General features: G+C 38.0%; 1 protein-coding gene and 1 long non-coding RNA gene across 2 annotated transcripts in view; one reads left to right on the forward strand and one right to left on the reverse strand.

Moving 5' to 3' along the window:
- ttc3 (tetratricopeptide repeat domain 3) overlaps positions 1 to 23,426 on the reverse strand; it is a 57,918-nt gene that overhangs the window by 12,603 nt on the left and 21,889 nt on the right. Inside the window, 22 exon segments of the mRNA XM_030153222.1 lie at positions 946 to 1,042; positions 1,130 to 1,198; positions 4,321 to 4,460; positions 5,143 to 5,292; positions 5,373 to 5,441; positions 5,550 to 6,171; positions 7,732 to 7,884; positions 7,966 to 8,045; positions 8,138 to 8,194; positions 8,339 to 8,382; positions 9,251 to 9,526; positions 9,717 to 10,037; positions 14,186 to 14,322; positions 15,789 to 15,853; positions 15,946 to 16,038; positions 18,177 to 18,278; positions 18,351 to 18,473; positions 18,693 to 18,819; positions 18,914 to 19,023; positions 19,423 to 19,503; positions 20,178 to 20,327; positions 23,065 to 23,164. Of these exon segments, the coding sequence (XP_030009082.1) occupies positions 946 to 1,042; positions 1,130 to 1,198; positions 4,321 to 4,460; positions 5,143 to 5,292; positions 5,373 to 5,441; positions 5,550 to 6,171; positions 7,732 to 7,884; positions 7,966 to 8,045; positions 8,138 to 8,194; positions 8,339 to 8,382; positions 9,251 to 9,526; positions 9,717 to 10,037; positions 14,186 to 14,322; positions 15,789 to 15,853; positions 15,946 to 16,038; positions 18,177 to 18,278; positions 18,351 to 18,473; positions 18,693 to 18,819; positions 18,914 to 19,023; positions 19,423 to 19,503; positions 20,178 to 20,327; positions 23,065 to 23,164 (3,166 nt within the window).
- LOC115432413 (uncharacterized) lies at positions 213 to 15,625 on the forward strand. The gene is made up of 3 exons (XR_003937203.1): positions 213 to 394; positions 6,689 to 6,690; positions 15,615 to 15,625. It is a non-coding gene; the product is annotated as an uncharacterized LOC115432413 (long non-coding RNA).

A 23,426-nucleotide genomic window follows, 5' to 3' on the forward strand; every position in this document is an offset into this window, starting at 1 on the left:
AATGACATTTCCTGACAACTGGCGTTTATATTAGAGCTTTGCAAGGTTTGTTATTATTGACTTTCTTCTTCTTCTCAAAAACTTTACTCTTCTTTGTGGTACTTGGCCAGTATGGTAATTAAGAGTGGTGCCTCCTGGTGGATTGATTGAGAAATGCTCATTCCAACAAACAGGAAACACAGAAGTATGAAGGCAGTGACGCATGACATTGTTAGAAATGGACTTATCTATTTACGTACGTAAAGTGAGCATAAATGAGCCTTAAAGCTCTACATCAGTTCCCAGTTACGTTTCGGCACACAGCTGGGCTCTGCATCTGAACCGTACTGTGAACCGTGACTCAAGAACCGCAATACGTACCGAACCGTGGATAACCTGTACTGCTGCATCCCTAGTAACTATGCTGATATTTTTTAACTGTTTTCACATTATAAGTCACCAAAATATGGCCCATTATACGTAAAGGCAAATTTTTTATCTTGTAAAAAATTTGTCAAAAAATTCAAAAATCAAAATTTCTAAAAACTGTGAAGATACTTTAGAGACATTGTCCCAAGGAAGCCATTTTTTTTTTTTTAAATTAATGCAACCAGTAGTTTTGGAGAAGAAGATTGTTGAAATGCAGACATTAGTGACCTTGAGTTTTACCCTTCAAAGTCACAGGTCATGAACCCAAATGAAAGTCCATATATGACTTTCTATCAATGCCCAATAGCAACTATATAGATAGCTCTAAACATTTAAATGTTATAGGCCATCAAAATATGGACCATTATAAATAAAGGCAAATTTTTAATATTTCAAAAATCTAAACTCCTCAAAACTGTGAATAATCTTTGTAGACATTGTCCCAAGAAAGCTACATATACAATTTGAAATGAATTTGACCAGTAGTTTTGTCACAGAAGATGCCTGAAGAAATTGCTAATGTGTCAGGGGAGCTACCTGAGCTGTGTGGGACCTTCTGACAGCTGTGGAAACCAAGGCTTTACACCGCTTAATCTCATCCTCCAGACTCATCTTCTCAGCTGCTGATTGGTTACTTTAAAAAAAAATAAAAACAGAGTCAAGGAAAAAGTGATGGAAATATTTATGTTATGCTCATCTTCCTTTCTGTGCTATTGCTTACCTCAGCTCTAAAAAATCACTCAGCTGTGTGTCGTAGTTGGTTTTCTTCCCTCTAATCCTTCTGGCAAGACTGTATATATAATGAATAGCACAAAATGATTAGTTGAAGAAAAATAGCAACATAAACTCAGTTAAACATATCTTTTTATACTCTACACAATACTATGACTAGAGAGCTTTACATTCTGGGGGCACTTTTGTGTGAAAAACTCCCAAGTAATTTTTTTTCCCAAACTTTACTTTCATACATAATTCAAGTACTAGTGGAGAAGGGATATAAACAACCTGGCGAAAAAGTTTCTATCTGGATTTAACTAAGCCAAAGGTGGGAAACCTTCAGCTCAGGAGCCACATTTGGCTCTTGGGCCTTTTTCAAGTGGCTCCATGTGGCTTTTTTAAAAAACATATGTAAATAATAACTGAATAACTACTGCTATTATTGTCGCAATCATAACCATGCTTATGTTATGCAGTTTTAAAAATGTGAACTGCACTCAAAATGAATCAAAAAATAGAAATAGTAGTAAAAGTAGACTGTTTATTTCATCACACTGAAGGCATTTGTCTGTATAAACTACTGCAAAGAAATCCTTCACATACCAGTTGATTTTTGCTCCACAACACATGAATGACACATCACAGTTTACTTAAGTGTACTTCTGTCATTTCTTTGTAGTTCTGTAAATGGACAGAAACTTTGATTTTCCGTACAAACTAATCTTAAATGGTCACCACTTTGAGGTATATCTTTTGACTCCAGACAGTTTTTTTTTTTCCAATATCTGTCCTAAAATGGCTCTTTAGATAGCAACGGTCGCCGACCCATGAACTACGCAAACTGGTAAGAGCCTTCTTTTGGACAGTTATTGCAGTGATCAGTTTGCTTCAGCAGGAGAACTAAGCATTTCAGAAAACGGGTCAGAATACAGGCAGATTCATTGATTCACCCATCATGCTTTGCGCCTACCATACAAGCCTGTGGAGGAAGCATTCTGATTAGTATAGGTTGCCTCAGTTGGTCAGGTCTAGGGGTGTAAGAAAATATCATTTCGGCAATATTTCATTTCACGACACTGTATCAATATTAAAAGTACTATATTGATATATTTAGGTATTTATTCAAATGCAGATATAGCGGAGGTTCATTTTGTTTTCTTCTTTGTTTATATTTGATTTATTATCATTTAATAGTTTTATTAAATAATTGTTGTTTGAAGTATCCTAAAAGCAATTTTTACCGTCTGAGAGGCAGATGTTAGTCCCTTTGTTGGGATTGCACAAAAATAGTTTGTTATGAACAACTAGAATATAAACATTTTAGCAAGATCTTAACTCTTTAAGTGCCAGACAGTTAAGGGGCTAATAAGCCTTAAAGGTGCCACAGAATTTGGCCGTTTTTCAGTATTTCGCGTCCTTTTTATAATATTTGAAGAATCCTGCAGGAAACCGCTCGGTAACATCCGACCGATTGCTGATTAGATTCAAAACGCACCGGACGCAGCCGATTCATTATTGATTGGAATTTGCATAATTTATAATAATAATAATAATAATAATAATCTTTATTTATCTAGCACTTTTCATACATTAAAAACTGTAGCACAAAGTGCTTTACATATCAGTTTAAAAATCAGTACCGCCCCCCACCCACACCCACACACACCCACACACACCACACACACACACACACACACACACACACATATACATGCAAACCCACAAGCTCACACATACTTAAGAAGACTGACTGAGCACGGGTAGACCAGAACAAAAATGTACAAGTAAAAGTAAAACATCAATTTAGGAGGCGCTGTCTCAGGGAGCCATCCGCACCAGGAGGCAGCCGCCGACCCCGGCGACCAGGCACCAGCAACACAGCCCCGCATCCCAACCAGTGGGAGAGGGCCAACTGGGACCCCCACCCACCAGAAAGGAGCGGACCCCAGTGAGAGAAGGCGCCACAGCCCCCAGAGTCCACAGCCGCCCCCCGGCATGGAGGGCTCCCTCTGATGAAACACCGGAGAATAAGAAACATTAAAAAGATATAAAAATATTATTCGGTCGCGTGACCTCAAATTCCCATCTGCTTGGTCTCAAAAGGGGGACACAGAAAGAACGTCATCGAAATGTGAGAAAGAAATGGGGGTGGATGGTTTGTTTGTACACAAATGTGGCGTGTTCTCCAAAGCCGATCTGATCGGCCCGTGGCACTTTACAGGTTGTTTTCGTAAAGCCGATTTAACCGGCCCATGGCACTGAAAGTGTTGAACTGTGATATCTGTAAAACATATTTTAAGTTTTTACAGAGGAAAATGTTGTGATATAGCATTAGATCCTGTTCTGATCATATAAAAATGTGTTTAGTATTATTTATGCAAATTTCTGGTGTAATTTAATTCTTCCAGGAAGCAATCTTTTAAAAAAATCACCTTGTTAACAGTATCATGACATATCATATTGTGATCCTAGTATTGTGATTTGTATCATATCACCAGATTCTTGCCAATACACACCCCTAGGCAGGTCAAGGTTCAACATTATGTGTTAAAATAAAATGACAGAAATAAATGTGACATTGCATAAGCTTATTGACATGATGCCATGGCAAACGCATGCCACAATCAACTAAAGTCAGTCAAAGAAAATATTAGAATGTGGGAGTTTGGTTTTGGCCAGGCTGCGTCTTTTTTTATTTTTGAATGGGGTTGACTATTCTCAACCCATTAAAGTTGGAAGACAGGCAACCTCAGCATTTCTAGGCAATTAAATGAAGGACAATGTGTGGTGCAGCATCACCAAAAAACTTAATTATCAGGATAGAGAGGAGATGAATGTTTACATCATATCAATCAATTACAGTGCACTGTGTGCTTCTGATCTGGACACTATACATAAATTACCCTAAGGAACAGAAAATACTGGAATAGAGACGAGGTAAAGAAACACAGGCCGGAAAACAGAGAGAGTTGTGGGGACAGTTTACCTAACATTTATCAACCATTGCCAATTTACGTTGCCACAAGTATGAATAGTTGTGATGTTTGTTTCATCATCTTGCTCTAGCTGTGTAAAAGGCTTGAAATATATACAATATTATATTTAAATCATAGTGAAATTCCAACTGAGAGGATCAATGCAGGGAATGTGTAATGTAATGGGTAAGTTGGTCCAAACTGTTGGTTTCAATCATACCTGTCATGCTCCTGCTGCAGTTGTTCAATCTCCTGCTTCAAGGACTTGAGGACCTCTTGGTTGGCCTTCTTCTCTTTCTGGTCCTTCTTCACTTCCTCCTCCAGCTTGTGTTGGAATAGTTCCAACTCCTTTTTTGTAACCTTTACACAGAAAAGTAATACACTAACTCATTGTGATTCTACTGTGTTAGCACTTGGAAACTTAGGTTATAGCCACACTAAAAGATTTCTATTTGAGTTTTTAAATCCTCCTTCTCCATATTGTTTGTGCCCTTGTCATGTGATCCTTTCAGAAAGAAAAAAAGAGGTTGTGAGAGTCTGGTTTCGACCAGCTCTATATGTAATGTGTACTGAAATAACTTTTGTTATGATTTGGCGCTATATAAATAAAATTTGATCGATATGACCACCAGCTGGTTATTGACACGCTGAATCCAAAATTACAGGCAATTATGTCCACATGTATCCAAAATTATAGAGAATCCTATCCTAGTTGTCACTGCTGGCAGCTGTTGTACAATTTCATTTTGTATGACATACTTTTTTTCACTACTAATTACATTCACACCAAAAAAACAGTCAAGCAATTTGTGGCAACTGGGATCTCTAGCATCTTTATCAGCTCCCCTTGCATTTCAGGCATGTTAGAATCTTTGGAGATTATTTCTGAAATTTTGCAAAAACCCTTTTAGACAGAGATAATCATTTTAAAAGACTATTTTGGAATGAAATGGTATTAGCGTAGATGCAGATGGTGTGGAAGTGTGTACTTCATACTACCAAAGGTAGTTTGTCTTTTCGTTATTATGGTTTCTGGACCTACTTGTATATTGGCACTGGTCTTCTGCATATCTGCCTCAAGAGAAGAGATGTCGTCTTTACGCTTCTGATAAAGTTGCACATGGTCATTCATCATCATATCGATCTGTTCACTCAACTCCTGGTTGCTCTTCTCCTTTTTACTGATATCACCCTGTGATATAGAAGCGTAAATGTAAACAAGTTTAAAATATAGTGGACAGAAAAATAACATTACAATAAAATTAAACTCACATGGCAGCTCTCAAAAAGCTCATTAAGTTCTGTATTCACTGCTACACTCCGCATAGACTCCTGACAGGTCTGAGGGGACACAAAACGGGTCATTTCAAATTTGCACAACCCAGTGCTTCAAGTTTAATATTCTATTCAGTGGAATAGATTTTTAAAAAGCTGTTGAAATGCGTTAACCTGTATTGCTGCATGTTTCCTTAAAAAGTTCTGGTTGGTTTCCTTTGTAGTGATTTCTCCTGAAGATACTTCAATCTCCAAAGTACCACAATCTGTCTCATTAACATCACCATTCAGCTCCTTAGAGTTATTTGCTAAAATGTAAGAGGCACACTGACCACTGTTAAAGCCTTCACTGTTAGTCCTATGACAAATGGGATCATTTACGGTCAGAGTTCCTCCACAGGCATTACCTGTGGTCAGTGACTGGAGAAACAGAGGATGATGAAAACCATAAATGTAAGGATTTGGGAGAATGGGGTAGACACCATTCTGTACAGATGGATAGTCACTAAGACAGGCTGTGAAAGAGGGCTGAGAGTGTTTGTCCGGGTCTGTTATGTCATCCAGGTCATCCAGGCTGGGTCCATGATCAGCCTCCTGCAGCACAACAGCATGCTTAGCCAGGCCAATGGACCTTTCCATCTTTATGAAGCGAAGAGACCCTAGAAGGAATGGCTCAAAGCCACCTGCTTCTCTGATCTTCTGCTGTGCTTCGGCTGGAAAATTTTCAAGTTCACCAACCAGCAGGGGGTCCTCAGCCACCAATGGGCCATGCTCCTCCAAGATCTGGGCAAAATAGCTGTGGTTGAAGACAGATATTCAAATTAATTGCAGAATACTGAGGTTTCTGGCATGGCATGAAATTAAATATCCATATTGAGGGTAAGTATTCATACGTGGTCTGAACTGGACACAAGCAAACTCTTAGTGAGTGAAAAGGTCTACTTGGAACATTAAATACATGCACACATTACTAGTTTTACAAACGGTGTATATTACCATTTCTCAACAACAGGGAAAAACAGTGTAGTTATTGAGTACTGCAAATCGGCAGCATTTTAAGAGTGTTTCTTGCTGCATTCATGTGCACCTTTTAAGATAGATCTGGCAGGCTTTCTCACTCAGACAGAAACAAATACCGTACTTGGAGAATCTCAGGTTGTAGTTTGTCATACAAAAATAGGACCAATGGCTGTAGCTCACAGGCATGTTCTGTCAAGAATCAATAACTTGAATTTGTGAGGCTGTCAGTTCCTGATGCTATGTTAGAGTCCTGTGGTCTTCATGCAGGAGATCAATCTCCCAATAGAAGTCAGTGGTACTTTCATTTAATTTGTAGTTATTCTCCATTGAAAGTCCATATATGACTTCCTATCAGTGCTCAGTAGTAACTATATTGATATCTGTAATCATTTCCACGTTATAAGCCATAAAAATATGGCTGACGTGAAGGCAATTTTTAAGTATTTCAGAAATCTGTCAAAAATGACAATTTCTCCAAACTGTGAACAAACTTTGTAGACATTGTCCCAAGGAAGGTACATATAAAATTTGAAATTTATTCAACCAGTAGTTTCATCTGAGAAGATCTTTGAAGAAATTGCTAACGAAGACAACGTCGGACACAGCACCTTCACAATAGCTCGGCCGGTGACATAAAAATTTATGGAACCTGTACTATACATGACAAAGGGAATTCTTGGATCCAGAATCCCATTGATCCAACAGAAATACTGTGTGTTTGAAGACACCAGAATTTAAAAATGCGCACCTTCAGCTCCTTCCTCTTGATGCAGATCAAAAGACTGAACATAAGTTCAGATGATTTATGGAGCAATAGTAAAATGGCATCCAGGTCACATCTAATGAAATATAATCAGTGATGGGTAATTTCAACAGTCTGCCATGTTGTCAACCCCCTGCTACTCTGAGAATGCCCATGACTGGCCAAAATATGTGTCACAAGGTAGATTGTGAAATATTCGAAAACCCAAGGAAAGAGTACATACAGTAGTCTTATGTCCTCTCAGATCACTTAAATTGATTTTTTTTAATTTAATTAGATTAGATAGAACTTTATTAATCCTTTGCAGGATAATTATGAATTTTTTATTCATCAAAAGCCCATCAAGCACTACAGAGGTTTTAGTAAGAATGCCCTTTGTTCTTGCATCATGGTCAGAAGATCTTGTGAGATAAGGGAAGCTTGAGAACTAAATTGTACTTATACCGTGATGTCAGTATCCTGCTCTGGAATAATCAGTGTAAAATATTCTTATGGAATATGCAGTACCTTTTACCAACTGCTATTATGTAAGCGTTCCTATTAGACTGTTTGCTTCTTTGGGCTTGAACTTACTCATACAAACTTTCTTTTGTTGGGTCAGGGTTATTGTCCAAAATATTTTTATAGTGATTTTGGTGGCTGCTGCTGTACTGGTCCTCAAAATTGGTCACTTGTTCTCGAAGGTGACTGGGTACACTGAATGGATCACTGGGCAGCAAGAACGATCTGTTGACAGAAATTACTTTATTATAATCGGTAATAAACGTGACAGATGCAAGATGTGTCCAGGTGAATTATACAACTTACAAAGAGTCATCTTCAACGAAATCATGGTCCCATTCATCTCTTGGAGTGATGCCTCTCCTCCCAGACAAAACTATAACACCCTGAAAGGAATACAGACAAACATATCAGAGTGATGACTCGGTAGTTGTATACAGCCATATTTCCAACAAAAAACTCATGTCCAACTTTGCACCTTTGGCTCTTTCTGTTTCTTCTTCCGGCCTCGGCTTTTGGCCTTTACAGAAGAACTCTGAAATGAAAACAACTCTAATGACGTCTGTTCTGTTCTTCACTTTCTAAACCAAACATTTAAACTACTTAAACATTTCTACTGTCTTCAACCAGTATGAATTAATCCCACTGTACAATTAATCTCAGTATTGTGAAGACTTACATTTTGATTTTCCTCAGACTTTTTTAAGACAGAACAATGGCCATCTAAAAAGCAAACCACAGGAAGTTATATCTGAAGTCAGGACAAAAACGGCAATAAACGGATGTCATTTTCAAAATAGGGCTGCACAATTTTGGCCAAAAAAAAGAAATCCAGATTTTGTCCTCTAAAAAGTTGATTTTTGATCTCAATTTTTGGGAAAAATACAAAAGACAACAGAAGTCAGCATGTTGTTTTCATGAGCAGCCCACAATGCAATACACTGTTCCCTACCTCAAATCTGTAATGGTTATCAGAAGTTATTCCAATCTAAGTCAGTGACAGGCATCAGCCATGCGTGCGTCTATGGACCACATAATATAAGTGATCTCCATGCGGTTATATTTAAATGGAGGGGATTTGTGCCAGACCAACCCAGGACACACTGGAGGGATTATATGTCTGGGCTGGCCTGGGAACGCCTCGGGATCCCCCTGGAGCTGGTAGATGTGACTGAGGAGAGGGCTGTCTGGGCTACTCTGCTGAGGCTGCTACCCCCGTGACCCGGATCAGAAGAAGGCAGTATGGTACGGATCTACGTGTGGACAATGCAAGATGAGTGATCCCCATGCAGTTATATTTGAATTGGGGGATCTGTGCATGGACCACGGCCTACATTGGTGTCACTACTGCGTGCCCATCACAGATTTAAGGTCTGCGGTCATTGCACAGACTTCTTTGAAAGACCACTCTCACAGATAGTAGAAGGAGCCTACGGTAGCCCGCAGGCACAAAGGCACGAGAGAGATGAAATCAATTTGATGCTTCCCGTTCTTTTTAAAAATATCATCCCAATTAAAAAAGCCAATTTCAATTTAAATTCGATTAATTGTGCAGCCCTAATTGAAACGTTCGCCTCTCTGCAATACATACCCATCATTTCAAAATACTCATCCAGTACAGAGTGGCAGGACAAATAATTATCCCTATGCTCCTCCAGAGTCCAGATAAAGAGTCTCATGTCATGTGGAAGAGCCTGTTTCAGGTATTCAGTCACTGTCAAGCCAAGGCTTGAAAAAAACTCTGGCCTGGTGTCCAACTTCTCTATAACCATGTCCTGCAATGGGCCAAAGTTGAGCAGAAGGGCCAAGTCTAGCTGCTCCAAGTGTTCAGCATAGCGCTCAATGAAAGACTGGGCAGCATTCAGGCCTAAAAGACACAGCCAGCCAAGGTCAGGATTTACACACGTCCTCGATAGAGAATTAACCATTACATACAACCTTCTACATACAACTATCTTCTTTCAAGTTTGTAGTCCAAATTTCCTAAAATAGAGTGCACTAGCATGAAAATATGAGATATTTCTCATATACTGACAGTGAATAAATTTGTAGATCACCTGCATTGTTAAGATGACATGCCCAGCTGTTGAGTTTAGGATTTATGTCCGAGGAGCTACTGAGCAGGTGGATAAGAACACGAGCCCAAACCCGATTCTTCCTCTCTAGAAGTACTTCCACAGCTTGTCCAAGAGTCTCGAGTGGCTCCTGCTTCCAGTTCAACATCCTCCCAGCAAGCTGGTTTCCTCTGGAATGGTCAAGCTCAACCCAGGGTCTCAAACTGCTGATTAAGGCTGCTACAGGGAGACCCGTCTCCTCTCTGAGCAAGTGCATATGCTGGCTGATCTGAAGAAGAACCCGATCCCTATAAAGCAACCAGGCTAATGACAAAACAGGGAAATAAAAAACATGATCAATTCTATTTTTTCTCACACTCACAATTCCTCAGGAGATTTTTTCAAATTTTAAAAGCAAACAAGCAAATAAATAAGTGAAACTGATGCACAATTACACCCACTGAGCGCCACAGACCCAACTATTTGATTAATTTTCATTTTAAATGGCTCAAAAACCAGTGTAATTACTGCATTTTATAGTCATTACAAGATGATTGTGTAACTATGAAATGTTTTCATATACTTAAATATAGTAGTAGTAGTAGAAGTAGTTTATTTAAAGATTATTGTGTGCCTTGTACATCACTACTACTATATTAAGGTCAACAAGATCGTGTATTTTTAGTAAATTAAGCTCTGTAAAAATAGAGTTTGTTGGTGCATAAAAATCTGCATTAGTAATAATTCTTATTGCCTTTTTTTGAAGTAAAAAGATAGGATGGATACTTGAATAGTAGTTGTTTCCCCATATTTCTGCACCATAATTTAATTATGGAAGAACGATAGAATTATATAGTATGAGAAGTGAATATTTATCAAGTATAGTTCTCATTTTACCAATTATGGCTTTGGTTTTCGCTAATTTTGTCTAACATGTTTATATGCGACTTCCAATCAAGTTTACCATCAATGGTAACACCTAAAAACTTACCAGCAAACACTCTTTCAATTTCTATGTCATTAACTTTGATTTTACTTTGATTACTAATCTTTCCATTTCCAAATATATATTTTGTTTTACTCAGATTCATTGAAAGTTTGTTGATATCAAACCATTTTTTCAATGCTATGAGCTCGTTTTGTACCATGACTAAGAGCTGCTGCAGGTCCTATCCTGAGCAGTAGAGGCTGGTATCGTCAGCATATAATATACTTCTACATTTTTTCAAAACCTCACAGACATCATTAATATACATTATAAACAATTTGGGACCCAATATAAAGCCTTGTGGAACTCCATGTGTAATTTCTTTTTTAACTGAATCCACATTGTTCATATGTTCAAATTACAATCTGTTACAGAGGTAACTTTCCAGTCAGGCGTATGCAGGGCCCCTGACACATGGTGTCAAAGGTCTTGCTTAGATCAATAAAAACACCCACTGCATATTCTCTATTGTCTATAGCTGTAGCTATATCTTCCACAAGAGCCATCACTGCTGTAGTAGTAGAGCTATTTGATCAAAAACCATACAGATGATCACTTAGTAAATTATATTTGTCAAGCCTGATTACAAATAATTTTCCCAGTATTTTCCAGTATTTATTGAGAATTGTGGCAGAAGTGAGATGGGTCTATAGTTGTTAAACATATGCCTATTTCCATTTTTGTGAACAGGAACTACTTTTGCAGTTTTCATTTCTCTTGGTAAAGTGCCCGTAAGAGGACTGGTTACAAATATATATGAATGGTTTAACAACATAGTATATAATTTCTTTTACTATCATCATATCAATGTTAAAACAGTGTTGACTTTTTGTTCTTGAATTTTTTGACAATATCTATAATTTTGTTTTCCTCCACAGCTCTTATAAAAAGAGAATTTGGATTTTGTTTTGTAATTTTCCAGTTTAATCCCTGAGTATCCTTGGGTTCTGGGATTTTGTTTGCAAATGTAGGTCCAACATTAGCAAAAAAAACCCAAACTGTTAAATACACATACACATACATAGACACACATATCAACATGTAATACAATCCCCAGGCCCCAGCTCTTGAACTTTGATAAAACGCACCAATGGTGGCGATAATGCACATTTAAATGAACAAATCTGTATTTTATGGGTGAAACCACCTCAACTTGCCTCTTTCTCTTTGAACATTTTCTTAAGTCTTCCCACCTTGATGATGGCACAGGACTATAATTTAGTTCCAAAGTAGGAAAAAATACTAAGAATTAAAAAAAAAAAAAATCTGTGTTAATGACTCCCATCAGAAGTGATCAATCCATCTGTGCTTCAGTGAGATTCTGCCAAACCACCATTTGTTTTCTGACTGGCCAACCTGACCCCTTTGTAATTGCTCTATTTTTAAACCGCCAACTCAAGAAACGTCACAGACTGTGTCTCCACTGCCTGGACTGGTTAATTTGTTCCTCAGTTTGAAAACAAAGTAATCTGCAGAATTACGCATTTTATTGGGGAACTCTGGTAGGTTTAAAAGGCTTCAGTTTCTGGTGGGAAATGCAAGGGAAAGCAGCAAGAACATTCTAAATACACCGCACACACATTTTTTTTATTTAGTTGGGCCTTTCTTAAATGGTAAAATTAGTACAGAAACTTGAAATAACTCTCTCAGAGCCCCATATGGTTCTGTATAAGTGTCTGTCTTGGGATCGGGGATGTCTGTGAATTACTCCTGTCTCACATATCCACACCTAGACATTCAGCCACTAATCACTACACTGTCTGTTTCCTAATTTATGCTAATTCTTAGAATCATGCCGTTAAGTATCAACTGCATGTTAAGTTACACTTAAGTAGTTACGAGTGCTCTTGATAGATAATTACTGCAGTGATTTATACATCTTAGCTGCAACAAGTTATTTAACCTTCACTAATGCACTAAGTAGCCTCTACTTTCTAAAACAACCATCAACTTAATAACAACCATAAATATTGGAATCTGAAGTCATGGAAAAAGTAAGATGGTCTAATGAGTCCAGACTGAACTGGTTCCAGAATAAGTGAGAAGAGAGGCAGATGAAGATACACCCATCACACCTAAGATACAAGCCTGTGAGGGCAGTGTTATGATCTGGTGTTGCATCAGTTAGTGATACATTCACACATGACTAAATTTGTTGAGTCAACCATCACAAGTAGTTTTATCTACTTGAGGACACTAACCTTCCCAAGAAGCGGAAAAGACCTTCATCAGATAGACTGTAGAAGTGTGTGTATATTAGCAACTAGGGATGTAATGATATGAAAATTTCATATCACGGTTATTGTGACCAAAATTATCACGGTTATCATTATTGCTGTATTGTAGAAATTGTGCTCAAAATGTTCAAAAAGTACTGATGCACACACTGAAATAATATAACCAAGTTGTATTTTGAAAAAAACTAATAAAGTAACATGCACAATGTACTTTCTGTTGCAGAAACATTCAAGTAACAACATGTAAACAACAAACATACAAATGTGCATTTAAGTTGGCACCTTATGGACACAAGAGACATCTGCACCAGGGGTGGAACTGACAGGATTTGATCAATATCAATGCCATTATCAGTTCTGCTTATCAATCCAATTCCTTATCAATTCTCCTATTTATTCCTGTGGTTTTTTTTGAGTGTGAAAAAAGTAGTTGGACAGGTCATAGCGGAATTTGTTTGAACATTTTCCAGATCAAATCATTCACAGTGTCACACATATACACTATTGCACACACACAAACAGAAAGTGAAGCACAATCATATTTTCCTGAACTATTTAATGAACAAATGTAAATATTCTGAAAGAATGAGGATTTTAAAACATGTTAGGGTGATCTGATCCAGATTGGTCAGTGGTTCACTCCTGGTGAGAGACAGACCAGTCACAACAGTGTCATATGGTCCAGTTCTTCTGGAGTTCAGTCATTGGATTTACTGTTGAATGTCCTTCAGTTCATAAAGCCTCCTCTCCTTTGGTTTTTACACACGTGTCTTTGTACAGTTGAAGCTCACTCATTTGGGCTCATTTGAACTGACATGAGTTTGTTGTGAGTATCTATATTCAGATGGTTTCAATGTTGGGGCCAGGAAGAGGTTAACACTAGCGAGGACTGGGTCTGTGCGCTCATGTGCTTGTTCGGACCAACCCGCAGTCAGACGGACCAGGTCCGTGTGTGCGTTCCGACAGACCGGGTCCGTGCGGGAGCCACTATCCCTGAATCTCTGGAGCTCTGTCCGTGCAGGTCCCTTCCGCCATGTTTTCAGAGGCCAAACATTACAAACTGCGCACACACGCCTGGAGTGCCTCTGCTTCTTCAGGAAATGAACAGTACCGTGAGTTTTCCAGGTGCGGTAATCGAACACGGTTATCATAATAATTAGAATCGAAACGGTAATACTAACCGTCAGAAATTTTACCGCGGTTTATCATTATACCGGTTATCATTACACCCCTATTAGCAACAGTACCTTTCTGTTGACTCTGAGCAGTGGAGTCTGATGTCTTCAGAAGAATCTCATTGCCGTCAGCCTTGTTATCTTGAAATGACTGTTTATACTGCTTTCTCCTGAGTTTGCGGTCCTCCTTCGATTTTAACTTCTTCACACTGATATTTCAAGAAAACAGAATGTCATTCAAAATGTCAATCAACAGCATATACTGAACAGAATAGCACCTAGAGAACAATCACTTGCTCAAAGAAGATTCATTGGTTTGACTAACAAATTCTACCATCTTTTAAACTTTTATATTATCTCCCTGAGAAAAAAAAAACGAGCTGCAATAAAGTTTCTTCTCTGCTATGAGGAATTCTAGTTTAGTGATTTTTTCCTTTTTTGTCCTTGTCGACAAATATGCGCAGACAGAAATCAAGAATAAATCTGACACTACTATCAGTTTTTAACACACTCATTTTACAGTTTTTTGTCTTGTTCTTGTATTTTGTTTAGGGACTGTTTAAGACATTGCAGGACAAGTTTCTCCAGTTGGAGTAGTGTTTGCCATTAACTATACTGGTCAGCTGTGACTGTAATCAAAATGCTATCATGTTCTTGTTTTATGGGTCCTTCCAAAGACTACCAATGGTTTCCTGGCTGTCCATTACAAACAGGATAGGGAACCATTAAACACTGAAAGACAAATTTACATATTGTTGATAGGACAACACTATTCTCAAAGTAAATGATTAACAAAGCTTATAGTATTATCATTATAGCATTTCCAAGGATACTGTTCACATTGCCACTGACAAGACAATTTAGACAGAAACTAAAAATCTGTTTCATTATGAATTAATCTAAAAAAAAAATCCTGAGATATTTCAATGGCTTGTATGCCCAAAAAAACCCAGCAAATCTACGTGACTAACACATTTCTGCAATTTTTATTTCACAAATTAGTAAATGGCTGACATAATTATCAAAATACAATATTTAAGCCATTAGAAGTGAATTAAAAAAGTGGTTGTGTGGGGGCGTTCTGTAAACTTAAATAGAAATTTCTGTTTTTCCAAAATTTGTTCTGTGGTTGATAGCCATTCAGTTTGATATGACCAACTGTTCCAATGTCCTTGTCAGCTGCTTCATGGCTGTCAGTGTCATATGGTGTAATCCTCCCAAGCAAACCAATACCCACAATATTTTCCAGCTTTAGATGTTCTGTTAAATTAAAAATGCATTTCAGAACATCTCCAACTTTTTCCCAAAAAGGCCATATTATAGGACATGTAAATAATTATTATGTATAATTTGTTATCCCCCCCACATCCTCTGGCAGATCATTCCAGCCAATGGATAACATTTCCAAGACTTTCTCAGGTTATTTACAAGAATATGCTTCTGCAGTACTATATATATATATATATATATATATATATATATATATATGTATGTTTGAAAGATTTACTTTGTTTTAATTTCTGTTTTGCATCAGGCATTTTATTAAATCATCATTCAAGTCCTTTATTTAATTCTTGATAACCGATTTGCTATTGATGTTTCTAAAAAGCAAAATTCTACCCACTATAGCCTAAGGCAATCTCCAGTATGTTGTGTATGGGCAAATCGGCCTCACCTGGTACATTTCTGATTTACTCTTGGCTTCTTTGGTGTCGGTGGTTTAGGAATGGCAGCTTCAAACTAAATAAAAGGAAGAGAGGGGGTCAAGTCCTGTGCTTTATAACAGATCCCGTAATAAATATACTCTGGACCCTTCCTTTACGATGTCTTACCTTACATTTCACCAGGCCAGTAGGACCAAAGATTTTGATACTACAAATTCGGCCAATACAGTCTGGTGTCAAGCAGGCTTCTTGCAGGAAATCCTGAAAAGCAGAATAAAACATGAAGCGAATAGGCTCAATGCTGTAATTTTAAAGCAAGGTTTTAAAAATCCTGCCTCCACAACAAATGTCCCAGTATGGTTTGGATCATGAACAGTTCCTTTCTTTCTCCATACTTTTCTCTTGCCATCATTCAGATATAAGTTTGTGCTGGCTTCATCTGTCAAGAATATTGTTGTTCCAGAATTTGGCAGGCTTTTTAGACATTTTATTCTTATATGCTGTTGCTGACTGTTGCCAGTTGTTCACCTTGCTATTAACCCACTGTATTTACATTCATGAAGGCATCTATTGAGTGCTAGCATTGATAATGACATATCTTCATCTTCAAATGTGTTCTTGAATTCAAGATGTTGTAAAAGGGTTGGAATCCACTCTAGACTTTTATCTGCTCCATTTATCAAAGAATAACAAGTGAACAGGACACATCTGGCCATAAAACTACTTGTCAGTTTCCCAATTACTTTTGAGCTGCTGAAATGGAGGGACTACATTTTAAAACTTTTGTAATTCCAAAACATTCAATGTAATATTTTTGTTAAACCCCATTAATGAAAGTTTAAAGGCCACACTCCATTCATATTCCATAGTGTTGTTCATATCTACCAAAAATCTAGGTTGCCACACTACATCATTTTTCTATAGCCAGTGAGAAAAGACTTATTTTTTTATCATTTAGTGGCATCTATTGTTAAGGTGAAATACCATCACCTGCTATGTTTGAGTTTGGGCCAGAATTATGACCCCCTTAACGAAAAAAGTCTATAACAGACAAACTAAACACTGAAGCTAATGAACGCCTTTCATATTTTTTTGCAGGGAAGGTAAGGAGGTATTCATTTGGCTCTAAACTGCTACTTGACTATTAAAAGTGACTAATCACTGAACCTTTAGGAAAATATGAAAAAAAGTTTATCTTTTAAACAACTTTTATTTCCATTTCAGTATACATTTCTCAGTTTACAAGAGGGGCTTCAATGTAGCTGCCATCCATATCTTTTTTTTTTTTTTAACTTTTTGTGTATGAAGCAGCTGCCGTTAGAAGTACACGGAATGTGTACATTTGGGACATACTATTTTGTCATAACTTTGAGTTCGGAACTTTGACATTATTATCAAAACTTCTTACAAACAAGATTGTGGATAGGAATAGTCAGAAGGCTATACTGGCTTGCATCCAGGAAATATGGCTAGATGCAAGACAACCTTGTATCTTTAGCACTAACTGTTCCTTTCAGACACTGCATGTATAGCCAAACAATGTTCTGAGATGTGGGACCGCGATCCACTAAAAGAAAGCATAAAATTATTTTATTCATGCTGTCCCAGATCATAGTTAATATCTCCCCTCCTTCAAGTTCAGGCACATTAAGAATGTGATTGGCTAAATTTAAAACCTGTTAAGGATCTGTGGAGGCCCTGACTACTGGCCTGTCCACACTACCAGATGTTTTTCTAAAGCACATTTTCTTTCTCTGGTTTTATTTCTGCCTACATGACCTTAATTTTCCTAAATATCTCTTTACACAAAAACAACACAAAAATTACCACAAACTGGTACAAACACACAAACCATTTTTTCTGGTTGATTTAAAACTGCGTAAATTGTGTACAATACTGGATCTTATAGACACAGAGGCTTTAATCTATCATGAAGATGAGAAGCAACAACAAGCAAATTTATAAACTCAAGTTACCTTAAGTGTTAGACAAGGTTGTCAAAATGTATCACCATAACGCCACTCTGCCTCATCTCCCAAAGGTAACTATGTTGATCTCAATGTACTTCAGGTCATCAACTGACTTATTCAACTGTATTTGATGTTACAGGTGCATGTCCACAAAGCATTACCAGATATGCATGAAATGGGATGTAATGTCATAGTTTTCCAATCTCTCTATTTTTCTTGTCCACATGGATACGCACAAACCAGAGTTTTTTAAAAAATCTTTATAATGGAAAACCATTTAACTGCAACTTTTCAAACCTGAAATGTTGTTTATGTGCCATCAAGAGCCCCAAATGTATGCAAAAAAATTGTTTTGCAAAATATCCTCATTTGATTGGTCTGAGCATAAGATTTCATGACAGCATTTCTTAAACGCCACTGTTAATTTACCTTTTCGTTCTTTTCAAAGAAAGATGATGTCTTCAGATTCTTCCAACAAAGAATGTGGTATTCAACTACACAGCTCTCACTGCAGTATATCTGAAGGAAGCCCTACAAAAAAGCAACATTTAAATTATACCAATTTTTCTATATCTATATCCATGTATAACAGTTTTAAATTACCTTAAAATCTGGGTCAGTGAAGAAGATTTCAGCTTTCACAGAGCCAACACAGTTTTCAAGGCGACAAATTGCATCAGGTGGAGGAGGGAATCTGCACAACTCTATAGAATTCTCCAGAATATTCTACAAAGAAACACACTCATCTTAATCATGTAATGCATTAACAAAAGATTAAAACATCTACGTTTCATCCAAGGATAGGATTTAGTCATAAATACTGCATATAATGTTAACTGTCCATCACCAGTTTTATGGATAATTATGTTACTTCACAATTCTAAATCACAGTAAATATATGTAGACATATGTTTCAAAATGTAGAAATCCGTTATTCCACCACACCGTTAGATATTCTGGCTGTGTTTCTTTGACAGTCTTTTTTGTTAAAGGCCAGGTGAGTTTCCCAGGTGTTATTTGATTCTTGACCATCTGGAGAGAATCTGAAAACTTTTCCAGAGCAATAGTGTACCTGTCAAAGGAGTAAAGTCCAGACATCAGCGGGTTGGTGTCGTACTGCACTATGACCAAGAAAAAGGCTGTTATAAGACTGAACCATTCTGTACCTATTCTCTTTCACATAAACTCTCCCAATGGCAAAGAAAACCAGGCACTGAAATGTTCTCTCATCAAAAGATTTGATCTTCTCCAGCAGTCTTTGTGCTTCTGTAAGTTCCTGTGTTTCGCAAACAATGATGGATTTAGTTACAACATAGACAAATTTTAAAAGGTGGAAATATTTTTTCCAAGTAACACCATTAAGACAACTGAGCATTTGTGATGTCTCCTGTAGTGCAAAGTGGAGGGGGACATGGGTTATTTATGTAGGCCATTCTACAGGGTTTTTTTTTTTGTAGCTTTGGAGCCTAAATGTCCAACTTTATGCAGCAATGTGTCCAGTAATGTGATGGCATTTTTTAGAGAGACTAGAGACAAATAAGGACATAGTGCAATCATTAATAAACTAACTTATTCCCAAATATTACAGTCCATGTTATGCAAAGATTGGTTCTATCAGTAACATTTAACTTATTACTAGTGCCATCTAATGGGAAGAAGTCTCTGAATGAAATACCTCAGGTCGGCCAATGTCTGTCAGGGCTGTTGCTTGACCATAAAGTAACAGCAGGACATCCACTCTGGAAATGTCAAGATCCTGAAACACAAAGAAAAATTATTCAAGATTTCAGGGCACTTATTTTGCTTTTATTTTATAGATGTGATAGATACACACTAGACAGACGAGTGGTGCAAAACATCTTGGCAAATAGTGACTTACTCTAAAGACAGTCAATTTTTTCGTTTGAGCAGTGAACAGAACCTCAATTGGTTAACCCTATCTGCGCAAACACCGGAGCTCAATCTTCTCACTCCCTCACCATATTGCTGTTTTACTAATGCAACATATATGTAAAAAACCACATAATTTGAAAAGATGAACTGTGAAAGTGAAAGACCAGAACACAAAAGGACAACTTCAGCCCATTCAGATATCTGCATTAACCAGGAGCTGAAGGGGACCTAAACTCATTTTAAATTCCCTCTAATGATTTTACCATGTCAGCAAAACATGTTACACAAACTCCTGCAGTGAACACTTTTGTGCTGACAGAATCAATACCATATTTACAACAATTTCTTCTGATCTATCACAGATAACACCTATCTCTGTGGGAAATTCTGAACCCACCCTTCAACTCAACTGACATGTCACACTGATTAAACGAACCTTGAATCTTACTCCCAAAATGTTCAGATTGGGATACAACAGAATGTAGTTGTAGAAAAACTTTACAGTGGCAGGGTTTTGTGGATGAGTGAAATGTTTACCTTGGATTTGCTGGTTTCTAGTAATTCCAGTGCTTGGCTGAAGGCCTGTTCAGCATTGCGGCTGCGGTGTTCATCAAGAGCTGTATAAGCATCTTCCACCATTGACTTCAACTGTTTACATAAGGCTGCATTACTGTCCACCACACAAGTCTAAAAAAGAGGCACACAAACAGCAAGGTGTTTTGTTTTTGTTTTGTTTTTTAAATGAGTTCCAGTTGATGCATGTCATTTAAAACTCTGGGTGCATTCATATAAGCTTGAGTGTCTTAGGTATTATTACTGCTTTCTAGCAGCTTTGTTGTTTGGACCTTAATTACCTCCGCCAAGGAGGTTATGTTTTTGCCAGGGTTTGTTTGTCTGTCTGTCTGTTTGCCTGTCCGTTAGTGTGCAACATAACTCAAAAAGTTATGGACAGATTTTGATGAAATTTTCAGGGTTTGTTGAAAATGGGATAAGGAAGAAATGATTAAATTTTGGTGGCGATCGGGGGTGGGGGGGCACTGATCAGCCTTGGCGGAGGTCTGCGCTCTCTGAGTGCTTCTAGTTAGGGTTGTGTTGTACATGTAAGCCAGCAAAACCTTTAATTTTATTACTGTACTGTATCTGACAGCATCACTAGGTGGCATTTTTACCACATGTATTACCATTTTAGTCCTGGCACTTCTCCCTGTTTGTTCCCCTGCTAAAACTATAGTTTGGAAAATGACATAGCACAGGATTCCATGAATATAACATTATGTGCCTGCACTTGAAAACCCTCAGCCTTCAGTCCACAGCAAAGTTTTGGCACATATGGACGGATGACGAACTGATGACAATACCCTGCGGCGAGGGCAAAACGTTTACTTAGCTATCCTATAAGGTAAGTGGTGTTAAATGGCAGTCCACATAATTCTAAAATATTACCAAAACTAGAAGCACTCGGAGAGCGCAGACCTCCGCCAAGGCTGATCAGTGGCCCCCCCGATGGGCCCCTCCACGCCAAGGAGGTTATGCCAGGGTTTGTTTGTTTGTTTGTCTGTCTGTCCGTTAGTGTGCAACATAACTCAAAAAGTTATGGACAGATTTTGATGAAATTTTCAGGGTTTGTTGGAAATGGGCCCCCCCGTGGGCCCCCCCACCCCCGATCACCACCAAAATTTAATCATTTCTTCCTTATCCCATTTCCAACAAACCCTGAAAATTTCATCAAAATCTGTACGTAACTTTTTGAGTTATGTTGCACACTAACGGACAGACAAACAGACAGACAGACAGACAGACAAACAAACAAACAAACAAACCCTGGCAAAAACATAACCTCCTTGGCGGAGGTAATTATCCTTTTCAAATTATTTTATCTATGAATTGCATTTTAGAAGTTGTAAAATTCCTGTTTAGCATTGTTTTAACTGGCAAGTACTTGTGTTCATGTATTTAAATATGATTCACTGCCAGCTACATTTTCGCCATGCACTTATTCAGGAGAAATATGATGAAACAAAGCATGTCTATGTTGTTTTAGGTGGGTTAGCGATGGAAAACACTGGTTCACCTGGTCGGCTCAACACACCGGGACGGGACACCCGCCCCATCGCAGGAGTCCTAGTAGTGGTGGTAGCCTCATATTTTAGTTAGTATATGATCTACCTTAAATTAAACAGAGCACTTACTATTTTGCTGTTGTATTTTGTGCTATTGTCAGTTTATTTATGTGGCCATGTTTAAAACAGTCTACACTGCGACCCCTTAAGATCTAATGTCCATTGATGTACAGGACTGAAAGTAGTGTTGCCAAAAGGCTAACAGTTGATGAGCTTTGAGTCCAGAACAGACTCTGCTGCTCTTGCGTCTCCTCTCACTGCACCCACCCACCCCACACATCAAAAACAAACACAACGCGGAGTATCCAGGTGTCAGTGGCCAAGGAAAATAACATAGTGAGAGCTTGGGTCACATACACATCACAGTAATCAATAACTGTGAAGCTGATATTTTTCAATTATACAGGGAGATGAATTCCCAGATTTCTCTGTTCTATGTCAATGCCACATCTTGAACATGGTCAAAACTAGGACAACCCAAATAACCAGGATACTGGTAAACATGTAAAAATATACTTTAATTTAACGACTTTTAGTCATTCATTTTCAAGTCAAAAATTCCACAGCTGTCATTTGTGATCTGCAATAGTAATAGCAGCAGTGGCTTCAACTGCCTTGTTAGCTGGAAAAACCTACAGTTCATTTGAAATACAGCTCCTCTTCACAACATAAAGACAAATGTTGTGATTTTCAGTTAGTACTTTTCTCTGTAATATTGTTTAAACTTCCACAGTACACACATTCCCATATATTACGCTTTCTGTAACATCTTGCTCTCCATGAATTTCTTGAATCTACACATTCCCGGGTTGGAAACAATCTCTTACAATTTTAAAACTCAACATTGCACGCACTTGAAAACCCTTGACCTTCAGTCCACGCCAGCAGAACAGTTGCGAGTGAGATCAAAATGCCCCGTCTCCCCCTCTGCGTTGGTGGTGCCTGGGTCAGATATTCACGGTCCTGCTCTGAAAAATTGATCTCACTCACTACTACTCGCTTACACAAAATTAAAATAAAATTGATTTATGACGGATTTTTTTACCCAGCCCTAGGCCTGTATGTGGAGGACGTTTCAATAAAACTTTGAGACAGTGAATGTGCGCTCCCCTCACCTTATTGTAGCTAACAATCTGCTGCTCCCTGCGGTTGAGAACCGCTGGTGTATGCCAAAGTTTTTGCATGTACTAGACAGACAGATGGACGGATGACCAACTGTGGCCAGTAAGGCCAAGGGTAAAAACACTGCATATTTTAGAGGCAATCTAATTTGAAAGATGCATTAGACATTAGTACACCCTTACCTCATCTTCAGACTGCCTGCTCCTCTTCCTTTCAGTTTCTTTTTTCTGCTTTTTTGGTGTGGTACTGTGTGCTGCTTTTCCATTGGTTAATGGCAGCCCACTAGATGCACAGAACTCAAAATTAGCTTGCCATTCTGCAGAATACACCAACCCTCCACCATGCTCAAGTTTACATATATACTGCAGAGTTCCTGCCCATTCTAAAGTACACTTTGCAAATGATGGTTCAAAAGTGGTTTAGCAGTTTACTACACCACTATGCAATAACATCTGGGTTTTAAATATTGTGTTTGATCCATGATGCCTTTGTGTAAAGAACTATTACAGCTAGCTATACAAGTATAGATGGAAAAATGGAAAAA

The sequence above is a fragment of the Sphaeramia orbicularis genome, chromosome 14, assembly GCF_902148855.1.
Source record: "Sphaeramia orbicularis chromosome 14, fSphaOr1.1, whole genome shotgun sequence".
Classification (NCBI taxonomy): Eukaryota; Metazoa; Chordata; class Actinopteri; order Kurtiformes; family Apogonidae; genus Sphaeramia; species Sphaeramia orbicularis.